This window comes from Schistocerca cancellata, chromosome 4 (genome assembly GCF_023864275.1).
Source record: "Schistocerca cancellata isolate TAMUIC-IGC-003103 chromosome 4, iqSchCanc2.1, whole genome shotgun sequence".
Classification (NCBI taxonomy): domain Eukaryota; kingdom Metazoa; phylum Arthropoda; class Insecta; order Orthoptera; family Acrididae; genus Schistocerca; species Schistocerca cancellata.
The window spans coordinates 524,273,480-524,291,027 of record NC_064629.1 but is presented as its reverse complement, the minus strand read 5'-3'; the positions used below and the strand labels follow the sequence as shown (position 1 = coordinate 524,291,027).

Sequence of the window (17,548 nt, the reverse complement as noted above, 5' to 3'; positions counted from 1 at the left end):
TATGCCACGGCAAACTGGCTGACACTGACGGCGGCGGTGCACAAATGCTGCGCAGCTAGCGCCATTCGACGGCCAACACCGCGGTTCCTGGTGTGTCCGCTGTGCCGTGCGTGTGATCATTGCTTGTACAGCCCTCTCGCAGCGTCCGGAGCAAGTATGGTGGGTCTGACACACCGGTGTCAATGTGTTCTTTTTTCCATTTCCAGGAGTGTATTTCTATCTGGCAACATAGGATTCAACTCATAGCAGCAGTGCACCGATGCACCGTACATGTGTTGCGGGGATTCACAAGCTTGCTAACACTCTCCCTCCCAGTCTACGATCACAAACCCAGAACACTGTCTAGCTTATGATGCGTCATTGCAGTCTACAGTGCCAGTGAACTTGAACTGAAAATGATTTGTGTTATCGGTAACAAATACAATGTTTTTGTTTGTAGCTAGTTTCATAACAGAAAAATAAAAGATATTTAGATGATGCGGAATATTAATTGAAAGTAATACAATATGCAGAAGAATATGGAAACAGAGCAGGTGAGCGGCATTTCGGCCCTGTGCTGACGGTACTAAACTTAATCCAATGATAGTTTTCAAGCGCAAATCAATGCCAAAACCTTCTGAATTACCACCAGATGTTGTTGTTCACTCACATGACAAGCGTTAGATGGGCGACGAAGAGGAAGAAGAAGAAGAAAGACGAGCAAAAGTTCAGATGACGATTATCAATGATTTTAAAGGTCAGTTCTGTTTTATAACCTAAAACTTTATTTTAGTCCGGATTTGCAATCTAATAATAAAAATGCTAAATATGTTATTTTTTAAAGAGTTGCTTAAAAATTAAGGTGCGCCTTATTGTCCTTAGCGTCTTAGAGTTCCTATACTTTATTACTCCGCAGTATTACATAACGTCTCGTACGTTAATGTACTGCATGGATATGAGTCGAGGCATCTAAGCCACTGTCCTATCCTGATAAGTGCATATGCAGATTAGTAGCTGGGTTTGGTCGGGTAGGTTGGCGGGGGAGGGGGGGGGGGGCGGACAGGGGCGAAAACAGTTCACAGCACACTACAACGCGTAGAATGCAGTCAGGTTTCATCGTAACCAGTCTTCGCCAAACACTTTACGAATAATCCCACCTATCAATGGAATCTGGAAATTTCTGGTAAGCTTCTGTGGGACCAAACTGCAGAGGTCAGCGGTACCTAAGCCTATACACTAATTAATCTAACTTAAACTTACGCTAAGGACAACACACACACCCATGCCCGAGGGAGGGCTCGAACATCCGACAAGGGAAGACTCGCCAACCGAGTCAAGACGCCTCAACAATTTTATAACTTACTGAAGTTAAATTTTTGATCTGTTACTGGGCCCTTCGTTTTACAAACATTAAAATTCAAAAATGGTTTCTACTCCGGAAATATTTATCACTCCCTCAATAAGCAACGGTAAACGGATGATGTAGTTGTATATTACATGTCTGTAAATGCGTAAGGCTAGACTAAGACTAAAAATTCATTAACCTCAGTTTAAAACATTAAAATATTCTACGTTTCCTATTCTACGAGCCTTTCACATGCCTTTGATGTATTGCATATCCACTGTCATCATTTTACGTAATTTGTGAATAGATGTTAGGAGATGGAGGTAATTATTCTTAAACTCCTCACAGTGTCAAATCTAACAAGGAGGATACGTCAAGTTCCATAACGTTGTCACTATACCTTCATTCCTTACATCTCTCAGCTGCACAGAGAACATGCCTCTTGTACAATACACAACAATAAATGGAACGATATTCTGCATAACGCGACACTTAGGAGTCCACTGCCACAACTGGAGACTTTTTAGAAATATTTTCAGCCATTCACGTTTAGGAAGTGTTATTGGACTATTTAATAAGTAATACGTATGTACTACCTATGTGAAAGTGATATTATTAAGACTACTTCCATCTGAGAATTATAAATATCCTCTATTATAGAATAAGAGGCTCAGAAAACATTTAGTTCTATATTGGGAGCACCACTAACGAAACCTATAACGCATGGGAATAAACTTAAACTGTATTTTCAACCAAGAATTGCTCGAAATTATTAACAAGGAGACCAACATTTTATTGCATTTGCATTTAAATTTCTCTACCACTTCTACATAAACATCTGCAGGCCATAAGATGTGTAGCAGAAGGGGGCCACTGTCTCTCTTATTCCTGTAGAACGACTGCTAGGACGCCCCCGTTTACTTATCTGATCTTACCAGGACATAAATAATATGTATCCCGATTCGACTTGGGCGTCCAAACCAGGAATCTCATTAACGTGTCTAAGTGGCAATTAACTTCTTTCTTGTAGTGTACCGAACTAGCTTCTCGTTAGCACTTCTCTGACGATTACGTGCAGCGTAAACAAACGCGTGACGAAACCCTCAGCTCTTTTCTCTGTCTGCTCTCTCCCTTACATTAGTAAAAGTTGGTAAGGGTACCTAATTAAATAACAATTTTAATTCATTCTACAGATATCGAGAAGCGATGTAGCAGTTGTAGTTTAACAGTTTCAGAGTATATTTCGGCTCAGCCACGCTTATGATATTAATCACCACATAATCTTATCACTTTAACACTAATAGATCTCGGCAGAGAAAGGTTCCATTCTCAGACATACACTATCACAGGAATGTACTGTCTGATGAAAAGTATTCAGAGACCCTCTGTAATGTGTAATTCATCACTATATGTCAAGAGAGCTGCGCCCTCCACAACAGAAGAACATGGGGTTAATGTTTAACAGAGAATCAGTAGCAGCAGAATGGGTCGGTCAAGAAAGCTCAGTGACATCGATCGTGGGTTAATCACAGGATTTAACCTGAGTATCAGATCCATCAAGGGCATTTCAGCCCTTCTAAAGTTGCCCAAGTCTATAGCTTGTGATGTGACTGTGAAGTGGAAAGGAGAAGGAACAATTACAGCAAAAACAAGACCAGGTAGACCTCATGTCCCGACGGACAGGAACCGCCGAGCATTGGAGACCGTAGTTGTAAAAAGTCGCATTAAATGAGAGGAAGGAATTCCTCGTGAGATCCTAAGTGCTACCAGAAGTCCGGATAGCACGATGACTGTCCGTAAGGAGTTAAAAGGAATGGGCAGGAATGATCGAGCAGCTCTTCATAAGACACACAATTCTGCAGACACTGCTAAGCGACCCTTGCGGTGTTGTAAAGAGCGAAGCCACCGGACTGTGAATGACTGGAAACGAGTGATTTGGATCGATGAATCACGGTACACCCTGTGGCAATCCGATGGAAGTGTTCGGATTTGGCAAATGTCTGAATAATATTACCCGACATCATGTGCACTGCCATAGGAGAAGTCCGGAGTAGGTGGTGTTAGAGTATAGGGGTGCTTCTCCTGGTTAGAGTGTGGCCCCCTTTACGCGCTCAAGACAACGCTAAATACGGAAGGTCGGAAGGATATGAACACATTTTACAACATTGTATGATGTGTGCACTGGATGAACTGTTCGGAGACGATGATTGTTTACATTGACGTGACAATGCACCCTTTCATAAAGCAACATCTGTGAGGTAATGGAAATTTGGAAAGTTTTGGTAAGTTCCTATGGGACCAAACTGCTGAGGTCATCGTACCATTGTCTTACACACTAATTAATCTAGCATAAGCTAACTTACGCTAAGGACAACACACAAACACACACACACACACACACACACACACACACACACACACACACACGTCCGAGGATGAGGTAATGATCTGTGGACAATAACAACCCAATCGAACAACCTGAGGATGAATTAGAACTGCGAATTCACTGCAGACTTTAGCGTCCAACATCACTATCTCCTTTTGTTTCGGATCCTGAGGACGAATTGGATGCCATCCCTTCACAGACACTCAGACACCTCATTGAAAGTGTTCCAGCAGAGTCCGAGCCGTCATAGAGGTGAAGGTTGGATGCAATCCTTATTAATGCACACTAATAGCTGTACAAATACTTTTGATAATACAGTGAATTCTGTTTCTTGTGATTCGGTGTGTCTGAGAGCAGAAGGCCTTTTATTCCGAAATCTGACACTGTTCACGTCATCAGGTTTTTAATTGATTAACATATAGGTGTGTCAGAGCCGTAATATTATTTAAAACTGATTAAAAATTACCAAGAACTAGTCAGACTGTAGTGTTTTAAGCGACATTGATGAAATACACTTCCTTGGGATTCTTCCAATGATCTGTATGTCAACAGTCTCCCCTCCCCTCAGTAATATTTCAGCCGTAAGTTACTGCTGATGGATACGTGTAGATATTTCACGGTTATTACTGATCCATGAGCATGACAGTTGATGGTGTACCTACACCTTGCTTCCTACGTTTTGCATACGTTCAGTTTCTTGACCGTTTGATCTGAATTAAGCAAAACGTTAAAACAAATTAACTGCAAATAGAGACACCAAGCACAATAAACTGTGTGTTTCACATGATATCTTGCGAATCATGGATGAAGGGTATCGGACGGTTGCCTTATTCCTTGACTTCCAGAAAGCGTTTGACTCGATGCCCCACTGCTGACTCCTAACTAAGGTACGAGCATATGGGATTGGTTCCCTAATATGTGAGTGGCTGGAAGACTTCTTAAGTAATAGAACCCAGTACGTTGTGCTCGATGGTGAATGTTCATCAGAGGTGAGGGTATCATCTGGAGTGCCCCAGGGAAGTGTGGAAGGTCCGCTGTTGTTTTCTATCTACATAAGTGATCTTTTGGATAGGGTGGATAGCAATGTGCGGCTGTTTGCTGATGATGCTGTGGTGTACGGGAAGGTGTCGTCGTTGAGTGACTGTAGGAGGATACAAGATGATTTGGACAGGATTTGTGATTGGTGTAAAGAATGGCAGCTAACTCTAAATATAGATAAATGTAAATTAATGCAGATGAATAGGAAAAAGAACCCCGTAATATTTGGATACTCCATTAGTAGTGTAGCGCTTGACACAGTCACGTCGATTAAATATTTGGGCGTAACATTGCAGAGTGATATGAAGTGGGACAAGCATGTAATGGTAGTTGTGGGGAAGGCGGATAGTCGTCTTCGGTTCATTGGTAGAATTTTGGGAAGATGTGGTTCATCTGTAAAGGAGACTGCTTATAAAATACTAATACGATCTATTCTTGAGTACTGCTCGAGCGTTTGGGATCCCTATCAGTTCGTATTGAGGGAGGACATAGAAGCAATTCAGAGGCGGGCTGCTAGATTTGTTACTGGTAAGTTTGATCATCACGCTAGTGTTACGGAAATGCTTCAGGAACTCGGGTGGGAGTCTCTGGAGGAAAGGAGGCGTTCTTTTCGGGAATCGCTACTGAGGAAATTTAGAGAATCAGCATTTGAGGCTGACTTCAGTAAAATTTTATTGCCGTCAACTTATATTTCGCGGAAAGACCACAAAGATAAGATAAGAGAGATTAGGGCTCGTACAGAGGCACATAGGCAGTCATTTTTCCCTCGTTCTGTTTGGGAGTGGAACAGGGAGAGAAGATGCTAGTTGTGGTACGAGGTACCCTCCGCCACGCACCGTATGGTGGATTGCGGAATATGTATGTAGATGTAGATGTAGACTGCGATTCTCAGCCTGTGAACTTCCTGTGATGTTGACAGATTCTCAACCTGTGAACTTCCTGTGGTACTGAGCTGCCACGAGTACCATTATGAGCAGCGATGTTTATTTAGATCACATTGTATTAGAAAATCAATTACTTAGCCTCGCCAGCGCCCCTATATAATTTTAGGGTGATAGTGCTACACTCGTTTATACCCGGCCTGAGTATTGGTGATAGAAGAAAAACGCATTACTTATATCTGGCTAGCAAGGGAGGGAGAGAAGAATTGGTGACGTATGGTTATTATAGTGAGTTAACCTGAAACTGCTCCAAGAAAACGAGGAAAGAAACGTTTTCGACTGACTCTTTTGTATCCACAATGTAAATGCTTTGCAAAAAAAAGTGCTACTCGCAAGGCGTCTGGTTGGGAAATAAAGAACCTATGTTCGACTCCCAGATGCATTCTACAGTTTCTTTTTTTTCATTTACATTTGTTTCCACATCTAGATTTTCACGAATATTCGAGGATCATACGCAATACTCTTATTTTCGCAATGTGTTTTCCTCATTGTGATTATTATGATCTATGGTGCTGAATGCTTCTGTGTTTCTATTGTTATCGATGAGAATAAAATAAAAGGTAACGGGATATGGGCTCACTAGAGGGAGGCCGCAGACACGACTAACTGATTAGGCTCATATACGATAGATTGCTTGTGTACAGCCTAGAATGACAGACTCTAAGATATTTTTCCTCAATATCCCTCCCTTTTTGAGAAAATCGTCTCTGAAGCTCATAACGCGCAGCCGACACAAAATCGGCGGCATCGATAGATAATCGAAAAATGGGCATTTTCTTCATTATATATAGGGTCTGCAAACGCATATTTTCCTAGAACTCGAGGAAAGAAACTGTTACGACTGCCGCTTACACGACCGGAAGGGAAACGCTTTTGTACGGAAGTGCCAAACCGGAATAACGATCGAGGCATGTGGCTGCGGAGCAGAGAACCATTGTGAGAGAAAGAGATCAGTAATCGCCTAATCTCAAGGTTCAGTGACATTCGATGGATTATGAGATCACAGGATTTGTCGATAGAGGTTTCCTTTTTTTTATAATTCCGTCTTAAGAGTCGAATTTAGGTGACTTGGTCAAGGACACAGGAAAAATTAAAACACTGAAATCAGGACACGAAATTCGTAGTATCTCTAGTGGGTTATCGCTGTGAACAATGGGGAATCTTGACAGGAGTTTGAAAGAATGCGTACGTAAAAGACGACACGATGCAAAGGATGTAATTTTAAGCCACTGCTAATAGAGGTCACTATCTTCTATAAGTCAAATAGTTATGATTAACTGTCACTTAAATGTGTTGCGGGTTTAGTTCTAATTTTGTTGCATTGTTCAAAAGCTTCCTTTCTTGCGTCAATACGTGCTGCTCCATTCATACTTCATTTGTCTTGTACTCGGCCACAATGAATACTGCTGTATGCGCCAATTAAAAGACACAGTGATAGATACTGAGCAGTTGCAAAAAAAATACCGTATTAACAATTATGGAGACTGTGTCATCTTTTAACGTAATGGTCTGTTCCGTGAAGGTTGTTTGTAAAAGTGCATATCTCAAAGATTTTTACTAAACAATGATTTGCTGTTGTTAATTGGGAACTATGAGGTACTATTAAACTGAAAGATGAAAAGCCAAATAAAAATAGTTATTAAATATCTCGTAGTCCAAGCGTTGTAACACAAATAAAGGAAATCAAAAAAAAAAAATGGTTCAAATGGCTCTGAACACTATATGACTTAACATCAGCGGTCATCAGTCCCCTAGAACTTAGAACTACTTAAACTTAACTAACCTGAGGACATCACACACATCCGAAGGAAAGCAGAGTTCGTCTCAACCCGAAGATAGGTTTAAACATCGTAGTGTTTTGTTATAAACAGGCATCTTCACATTGAAAGTGATGTGCCCTTGTCTTATGTAAAAGCTTCGGACTGGCTCATTCAGCCAATTAGGAAGGGATCTAGACTTTACAGAGCCGTCGAACCATGGCATAAGGTGAAATTCTTCACATACACAACTCATAAATCATAGAAAGATCTATGGACCAACTAGGGCGGGCAGCAGTCTGCTGTTGTTTGCTGATGAAGTTGTACGGTAAGGTTTCAAGGCTGAGTGACTGTAGCAGGATACAAGATGACTTAGACAAAATTTGTGGTTGATGTGGCGAATAGTAGCTAGCTCTAAATGTAAAAAAAACGTAAGTTATTGCGAATGAGAACGAAAGAAAAACGCGTGATATCCGGATGCAGCACTAGTAGTGTCCTGCTTGACGCAGTCACGCCGTTCAAATATCTCGGCGTAACGTTGCAATGCGATATGAAATGGAACGAGCGCGTGAAGACAATGGTAGGAAACGCCAATGATCGACTTCAGTTTTGTTGAGAAAATTCTAGGAAAGTGTGGTTCATGTGTAAAGGAAACCACATATAGGACACTAGTGCGACCTATTCTTCAGTACTGCTCGAGAATTTGTGATCCCTACCAGGCTGGACTAAAGCAATTCAGAGGTAGGTTGCTGGATTTGCTACTGGTAGGTTCGAACAACACGTAAGTGTTACGGAGATTCTTCAGGAACTCAAATGAGACCATGAAGGGAACACAACGTTCTTTTCAAGCAATACTACTGAGAAAATTTAGAGAACCGGCAAATGAAGCTGACAACACAACGATTCTGTTGCCTCCAACATACACTCCTGGAAATTGAAATAAGAACACCGTGAATTCATTGTCCCAGGAAGGGGAAACTTTATTGACACATTCCTGGGGTCAGATACATCACATGATCACACTGACAGAACCACAGGCACATAGACACAGGCAACAGAGCATGCACAATGTCGGCACTAGTACAGTGTATATCCACCTTTCGCAGCAATGCAGGCTGCTATTCTCCCATGGAGACGATCGTAGAGATGCTGGATGTAGTCCTGTGGAACGGCTTGCCATGCCATTTCCACCTGGCGCCTCAGTTGGACCAGCGTTCGTGCTGGACGTGCAGACCGCGTGAGACGACGCTTCATCTAGTCCCAAACATGCTCAATGGGGGACAGATCCGGAGATCTTGCTGGCCAGGGTAGTTGACTTACACCTTCTAGAGCACGTTGGGTGGCACGGGATACATGCGGACGTGCATTGTCCTGTTGGAACAGCAAGTTCCCTTGCCGGTCTAGGAATGGTAGAACGATGGGTTCGATGACGGTTTGGATGTACCGTGCACTATTCAATGTCTCCTCGACGATCACCAGTGGTGTACGGCCAGTGTAGGAGATCGCTCCCCACACCATGATGCCGGGTGTTGGCCCTGTGTGCCTCGGTCGTATGCAGTCCTGATTGTGGCGCTCACCTGCACGGCGCCAAACACGCATCATTGGCACGCATCATTGGCACCAAGGCAGAAGCGACTCTCATCGCTGAAGACGACACGTCTCCATTCGTCCCTCCATTCATGCCTGTCGCGACACCACTGGAGGCGGGCTGCACGATGTTGGGGCGTGAGCGGAAGACGGCCTAACGGTGTGCGGGACCGTAGCCCAGCTTCATGGAGACGGTTGCGAATGGTCCTCGCCGATACCCCAGGAGCAACAGTGTCCCTAATTTGCTGGGAAGTGGCGGTGCGGTCCCCTACGGCACTGCGTAGGATCCTACGGTCTTGGCGTGCATCCGTGCGTCGCTGCGGTCCGGTCCCAGGTCGACGGGCACGTGCACCTTCCGCCGACCACTGGCGACAACATCGATGTACTGTGGAGACCTCACGCCCCACGTGTTGAGCAATTCGGCGCGGTACGTCCACCCGGCCTCCCGCATGCCCACTATACGCCCTCGCTCAAAGTCCGTCAACTGCACATACGGTTCACGTCCACGCTGTCGCGGCATGCTACCAGTGTTAAAGACTGCGATGGAGCTCCGTATGCCACGGCAAACTGGCTGACACTGACGGCGGCGGTGCACAAATGCTGCGCAGCTAGCGCCATTCGACGGCCAACACCGCGGTTCCTGGTGTGTACGCTGTGCCGTGCGTGTGATCATTGCTTGTACAGCCCTCTCGCTGTGTCCGGAGCAAGTATGGTGGGTCTGACACACCGGTGTCAATGTGTTCTTTTTTCCATTTCCAGGAGTGTACATTGCGCGTAAGTACCACGAAGATAAGAGACGAGAAATCAGGGATCATGCGGAGGCATATAGATAATCGTTTTTCCGTCGCACTTTTTGCGATTGGAACAGACAGGGGAATGACTAGTATTGGTAGGGGGTACCCTCCGCCACGCGCTGTAAGGTGGACTGCGAAGTATCTACATCTACATATACATGGATACTCTACAAATCACATTTAAGTGCCTGGCAGAGGGTTCATCGAACCACCTTTACAATTCTCTATTATTCCAATCTCGTAAAGCGCACGGAAAGAATGAACACCTATATCTTTCCGTACGAGCTCTGATTTCCCTTATTTTATCGTGGTGATCGTTCCTCCCTATGTAGGTCGGTGTCAACAAAATATTTTCGCATTCGGAGGAGAAATTTGGTGATTGGAATTTCGTGAGAAGATTCCGTCACAACGAAAAACGCCTTTCTTTTAATGATGTCCAGCCCAAATCCTGTATCATTTCTGTGACACTCTCTGGATGTAGATGTAGATGTAGAAGTAGGGATCGAACCACAAACCTTTGGTTTAGTTGTCTAACATTTACTCACTGAACGACCCCGTCATACAAGTTGCAAAATGTTGGAGTTCGTCATTAAATCAGCCTTATTTGTGTTACAGCTCAAATGAGAAACTGAGAAGAGGCAGGACATTTGTAGCTCTGTCTTTTTGCCGTGTAACATCGGGACACTTAATTTTTTAGTCACTTTTATCATTTTGCCTTGGGCTTCATTGTTTTGATCTGTGTTTGACTTTATCAGAAAGTAAGAAATTGACTCAGAACAAACTTCTAATATAATATCGTATATTTTCTTCTTTTTTTCAGCGAGAGAACCGGGCAGCATGGCGCTCTATAACAACAGTTTGACGCACTATTACGACTACGTCTTCACGGACTTAGCGGGTGAGTGTCTAAACTACGCTGCCCTTACTTTCGTAGCTAATTTACGAGCGTTTCTATATCACTAACTTCGTGTCACTGTATAAGACACAGCAATAATAAATAACTACTTTAACAATTAAATTAAAATGCCATTTCATATTGCTTTTTAAAGTGAATTAACTCATCGTTCTACGTTTCCATCTTATGTGTATTGTCTCAACGATAGTCTTCACCCCATGTGATTTCCGTATTTTTGGGGCCCTGAAGAAAGACATTCGTGGTCGTAGATTTGTTCCGGACGAAGAGGTGCACGCCTGGGTACAAAAATTGTTCCGTAGGCAACCGTAAACGTTTTTCCATGCAATCATTGACCGGCTTGTCTCAAAGTGCGATAAATTTTTTTTAACAGTAAAGGCGATTAGTTTTGAAATAATAATATTCACTTACTTTTTCCAACTGTCTTGTTTTCATTTGACTGCTCCTTAAATTAATCAAAAATGACTGTGACTGAGAGGAGGGCTTCAGTATGATTCAGGGAGGCTGTTACTAAGTTCTTAGCCAAGAAAAAGGAGTTACGTTATATTTCTCTTGTCGCTAAAGTACTGCAAAAGCTCAAGAAGTTAAGCTATTTTATGAACCTCACAATTCACTTTTCGAACTGTCAAACTGATTTTTCTTTGAAAATATGGTTGACGTCAGCGAGGAATAAGGCGAGCGCTTTCATCAAAACATCAAAGTGGTACAAAGACGGTATCAGGGCCGCTGGAATACCACTACTACTCGTTGCTTCACAGAGGCGTACTAAAAGCAGTTCATAGCAAAAAACGGCGCATTAGATATTTTAAGGCTGAGAAAAAGGAAATATACGCCAATGGACACACAAATCGTATGTAATAAAGAGGAAGTTCTACGTTTATACGTCAATGAAACCTCAATTCTTATTTAAAAAATTAAAACACTTTTCATTCCAAAAGCACGTGTTTGGCTAGTTTTATAGTTTATAAAGAAGTCATGGTGTGATAAGTAACAGAAAAACACAGGTCAGAAATGGATTCTGCACCTAAACAACTATACAAAAAGTATTAAAAATATTTTTCTAAGACCTGTATTGTCAAAAGTTTCTGATTACTTCTGGAACTAAGGGCCACTACTCATTTGTTATGCTCATTAACCTTTGGTTCGAACGCAACTGAAAGCCAGAATCTGGCGATGATTATCCATGAGCGAAACCATCTGCCAACTAGAGGGACAGATCAACAGGGCCTGTTGCGAGGCCAGTATTTTCTCCTGTTCGATCGCTGTGATTTCGTTTTTATGGGTATATGATGAATGTAGTTTACATAACTTTACTTCCCACCAGACCTGAGCTGATTGCCACCATCAATGGTGTCTTTCACGATGTGAAACAGAATTTCCATGCTCAAAATGTATCGAGCATGTAAAGAGGCTGAGGACATAATTAACAACAACTGTTGTCAGTCTTAGCAATCCGCCCTTAGTAAAATATAAATTGAGTAAAATTGCTGTTGTTCATACGCAGAATCTTACGGACACCTCAAATGTATAATTTATAAACAGTAGGTTTAAAAAATATATTCACCTTAATAAAAAACGATCCTCTGTGTGTAAACTATTGTTTCTCAAATTTTATCGAGTTCTGGAACACACTGTGGATGGGTGCACTAAGCAGCTGGAAAAGCAGGTCTAGATTCTAAAGGTATCATAAGACTCGCATAAACAGCTCATTCGGCAGCAAATATGGTAGCAGTGTTGGTTGAGCATAGATTACTTGGAGTCTACTGGTCTGATTCTCCATGACTAGACCCAGATCTACATATCAAAAACTAAAGAAAAGCGATGAATATGTTTCTGAATTAGCTCCTCCATCCTCAAGATGATTCGAGTATCCACTCTATTACCATTCAATTTAGATTTTGCTTAAGTCGGTTCTTTCCAGTTTAGTAGTTTACACAGTTATTTTGGACGATATGAGATGAAATACGTTATTGTCAATAAATTATGCGATATGAAAAAGTCTCTCCTAATAAAAGAAACGGATGATGAATTAAATTAAGGTCTCAGGACGCCTGGATCATTTAACACCTATCCAGACATTCAGCACAAAACAAGCGTGGATGAAACTTTGACTTATTTCTGATGTAACATTAAAATACGACAATTTTGCGCACGCGCGCCTGCAAGCCCCCCTCCCCGCTCCCCACACACACACATCTCTCTCTCTCTCTCTCTCTCTCTCTCTCTCTCACACACACACACACACACACACACACACGCACGCACGCACGCACACGCACACACACACAAATACATAAACTAAAAGCAGCGCGGTGTAGCCGTGCGCTCTAGGGCGTCTTGTCACGGTCCGTGCGGCTCCCCCCGTCGGAGGTTCGAGTCCTCCCTCAGGCATGTGTGTGTGTGTTGTCCATAGCGTAAGTTAGTTTAAGTTAGATTAAGTAGTGTGTAGGCTTAGGGACCGACGACCTCAGCAAGTTTGTGCGACCTTGTTGTGCTGATGATAGAAGCCTCGCCCAATGACTCACCGTGCTTTTGTTCACTGCCAGGTCTCCGTAGATATTCTGCAAGCGCCTGTGAGTATGCGATGCTCTGGTTTCCGGCCAAAACAAACTCAATGACATCTCTCTGCTTAGAACGCACCTCCGTAACAGACGCCATTTTGAAGGCTACGTATAGCGCCGCCACCTGTCGCAATTTCATGAAACTACAGAAGCTGAACCGGTAATATTCCATGATGTCCCACAACAAATTCCGTATTTTTTAACCGAAAGTGGCCGCGTAAAAAAGTTGTCGCGTTACTTATTGAACGCCCCTCGTATTTGAGCACGAGAGGCACCTGTGGAATGTCCTCAATACGTTGCATCAGTCGCGGGCAGAAAAGTGTTCTGTGTACTTCTGAGTGTAATGTGTCGAAGCCAAATGAGTTCGAACGTGGCAAATTGTAGATGCTCAAGATTTAAACATACAAGGAAAGGGAGAAAATATCATGCGCTAAGTCACGGCTTGGACGACAGCGTGAGTTGAGTGATCGTGAAGGATGTTCACTGAACAAGAATGTGACAAAAAATAAGGGGGACGACAGCTGCAAAAGTCACTTCAGAACTGAATGACGCTCTAATGAAAACAACACAAAGGGAGTTCCATAAGCTAGGAACAGCAGACCGAGCTGGAACGCAAGTGCCCGCGACAGGAAAGCGTGGTGCAAAAGCAACAGAACTTGGAGAACAGAAGAATGTCGTTTGATCGGATGATTCTTGTTGCGTACTGTTTGCAACTTCTGGCCGAGTTTGCGTCCTAAGAGTGAAATATAGCGGAGATTCGGTGAGGATTTAGGCAGCCACATCGTGGCATTCCAGTGCCCCATGCTTACTCTGCAAGGCCGCATTACTACCAAGGATTCTGTGACCATTTCGGCTATCAGGTCATGGTGACACTGTGTTCCAAGACGGCATGGCTTCTGTTCATTCAGTTAACGTCGTCCAGAACGTGTTCTGTGAGCATGAGGATGAACAGAGTATTTGACTGTTGTCTGGAAATCGTCTTAAATGATTGATTATGACATTTTATATTCCTAACATGCTTTTTTCCCTACTTGAATTACAGTATTCTTCAATAAAAACGGAAATGAAATTCAAATAATTTGTAAGCGCTCTTAAACTCTCCATTCGAGTCATGTGATGCCTGTGACGTCACTGGCCAGCTCGCTGCTCCTACTGTCATAATGCTAATTCACAGTGATGTCTTGTTTTCGAATTTACCTTTCGGAAAATGGCTTACAAACGGCGTGCAGTACTATACTGTACAAATACAGCTATAAAAACTCCTGAAAAAATGTTTTTGTGCGTTCCAGAGAATGAGAAGAAGTGTAAAATGTGGTTGCACTCTACCAGCAAATTGTCCGACGCACAAGTTCACTAACTTAATTAAAACTGTGTTGCACTGTGAAGTTAACATTAGCTTACCTCCGCGGTATGACCTCCCACTGTTACTAGGAAGAATAGCATCATTCAACGAAATTAAACTCTTAATGGAAATTCTCGTTTTACGTAAGTGTACCTCAATTATTCGGTAGCTTAGTAGTTAGTGCGGTAGTCCGTCGAATTTTATAAGATGATGCCATAGATCGCTGGTTCGAATCTAACCCGAAAGGAAATTTTATCTTATTTTTAAAACGACTCGGCAGTCCTCTCATATGAAAACCAAATCACTTCAACACACCGATAGGACACAGAATATTATAGTCAGAATGAGATCTTCACTCTGCAGCGGAGTATGCGCTGATATGAAATTTCCTGGCAGATTAAAACTGTGTGCTGGACCGAGACTCGAACTTGGGAATGGCAAAGGTCCTGAGTTCGAGTCTCGGTCCGGCACACAGTTTTAATCTGCCAGGAAGTTTCAGAATATTATTGTGTTTTCCTTGCAGTTTACATGCACTCACAGTTGCAATCACTGTTCACAAACGTCGCATTCAAAAAGATATTTTTCAGTTAACATGACCGCACACTTTTTATTTTATTAAAAACAATGTTTTATCTTCGTACTGTCCGGCTAGGACCCTTATTGTTTAAAAACATTTTCAGTTTCACCATCTTACATAAAGATGAAGTAAGCCTGCTGCAGACGCTAGCGTTAGTTTACACTCACAAACATCACAGCTCTTACGTTTGTGTCACTTGCATGTTGTACACGCTCTATATCACTCCGCGTTGTACAGTGGGTGTATGGCGATATCTTCACTACCAGCAATGCTTTCCAAGAAAGTGAACCGTCTGCTCGCAAAGCAAATGCATTTATGCTGTGTTGTCCATTTCTCAGACTAACACTAATGTAAAGCTACATGTAATACAGCCGGCTATCAAAACAGCTGCTACTATCAGTTCTTGCTAACGCTATTTTCGTATTTCAACTGAAACTAGTAAAAATCCATGACTCTTTCAGGATCCGAACATGTTACCTCTTAACTAGAGTCCAAGGCACTATCCATTACCCACTGAACACGTACTATATGCATTAAGGGGCTCCGGAAAGGCTCAAAATCATGAAAAGTTCAATTTTTACTTTTTTGCGTTTTCTGAATCTGCAGACTATTACCTTTTAATAGATGTATAATTTATTCAATTCCGAAGACTACAACTATTTTTAAATTTTTTTTGAAATGTGTTCTACATGGGCGTGACCCACTGTGGCGCTGTTAAACTGCTATCAAATGGTGTTATTATTAACGTCCGTGTTCATCAGGTACATTTTAGTGATGTGAGATGAAGTATGTGTTGTGGCTAACCTGTGATGGTTCAATATATATCGCTGGTGTGATTGTCGATTGTTTCATGTTTATTTACTCTGTCGTTATCTCGAAAATATTCGTAATTAATTCTGTTTCTTGAGTCTCTGTTTTGTTGAAGTATAATAATGAGTAAAAGTAAAGTTATTAGAAATCCTCTGAAGGCTTTTAAGAAAAGGAGAAATGTTGGAAAGCCAAAGGTATGTGTTATTACTGTAAATAATAACATTCTAACATGGTACGAGCGATGCTTGCTTTAGACAAGGAACGCCTTCGGGCTGCAGACAGGGCTGTAAAGAGTCTAGAAATACAAGCAAGAGTAAACAGGAGGAGGAACAAGAGCAAGCTGGAGGAGGAGTTTGCAGAGGATGAAGATAATCCATCCTATGGACCTGGAATGCACTAAAAAGTTAATCCAATCTTTGTCGCTCGATTCCCAAAACTTTTATTTTCTCATACTAATTACATGTTTTCTAAGGATCTTCCAAACATATTTGTTTGAAACTTTCAGTAAATGTTACACAGTACCTTCTGCATAATTTAACACAGCCTTTTTCCAAAAAACTGTATATTTTTGAATATATAAATAAAAAATTGCAAAAAAATGTTGTAAATTTTCATTACAATTGAAAAAAATCATCTTTAATAACTGAACTAAAATTTTGTAAAATCCCTGTGTTAAGTTGTAGCCCATATTCCAATAAATAATCTGTAAAAAGTTCAACTTCCTACCTCAAATACTTTGTGAGGAAAGATGTAATTTATAAGCGTTATTTTAACATTGCAAGTATAGGGCGTTCCGGAGCCCCTTAACACTGTCGATTGTCTTCTACAGAGGAAATCAGCACTGTGCATTGGGTCGTATCTCATGACTGGTAGTTGACAAACTAGTTATAATACGCGGACCCATTTGAAAACGTTCTACAATTCCTTTGTTTTGAATGAGTTTAATGATGTTGCAGGGAGCAGGGAAAAGAATGTCCGTCGTTGCACGCAACCCCTCTTTGAGTGGGTGGAGCATAAGCGCTTCAACTTTCCCAAAGCTTCCACTACCAGCGTTCACAAAATCAATTTCTATTGTTACTTAACAGCTATAATTGCGTTTTCCATCACTAAATAGCTAAGCTGTTTGCAGAAAAAGTACGTGGAAACCTTGTAACTTCGGCTAAGGCTCCTCTGACAAAAAAAAATAGCTTCGTCTTACTCCTAGTCTGTGACGTCACCAGAGCATCAGCTAATAACAGAGCGTTTTCTATCACGTGGCCAGATTTGATAGTTAATGATTTTTAAGCTTTAATTACATAAAAATAACAGAGATTTTGTGATAATATTGACCATAAATGCTATTTAAATATTACCATTAATCAGAATAACAACAATCCGAACCACATTTTTAACATAAGAAAATAGCCTATTGTCGCATCTCTCCTGGCCATCACAGTCACCAGATGTCAATATTATTGAGCCTGTGTGGTCTACATTGGAGAGAGTTGTGCATTCTATCCACCTCTACCATCGTCTTGG

The 17,548-nt window shown here is 42.0% G+C and overlaps 1 protein-coding gene across 2 annotated transcripts in view; it reads left to right on the top strand.

The window, feature by feature from the left end:
* The window catches only part of LOC126183447 (elongation of very long chain fatty acids protein AAEL008004-like), a 261,743-nt gene that overhangs the window by 159,323 nt on the left and 84,872 nt on the right, over positions 1 to 17,548 (top strand). For both annotated transcript variants that reach the window (XM_049925439.1, XM_049925440.1), the window contains exon 2: positions 10,648 to 10,725. In XM_049925439.1, the coding sequence (XP_049781396.1) occupies positions 10,665 to 10,725 (61 nt within the window). In that variant the 5' untranslated portion in view covers positions 10,648 to 10,664. The remainder of the gene's footprint in view (positions 1 to 10,647; positions 10,726 to 17,548) is intronic.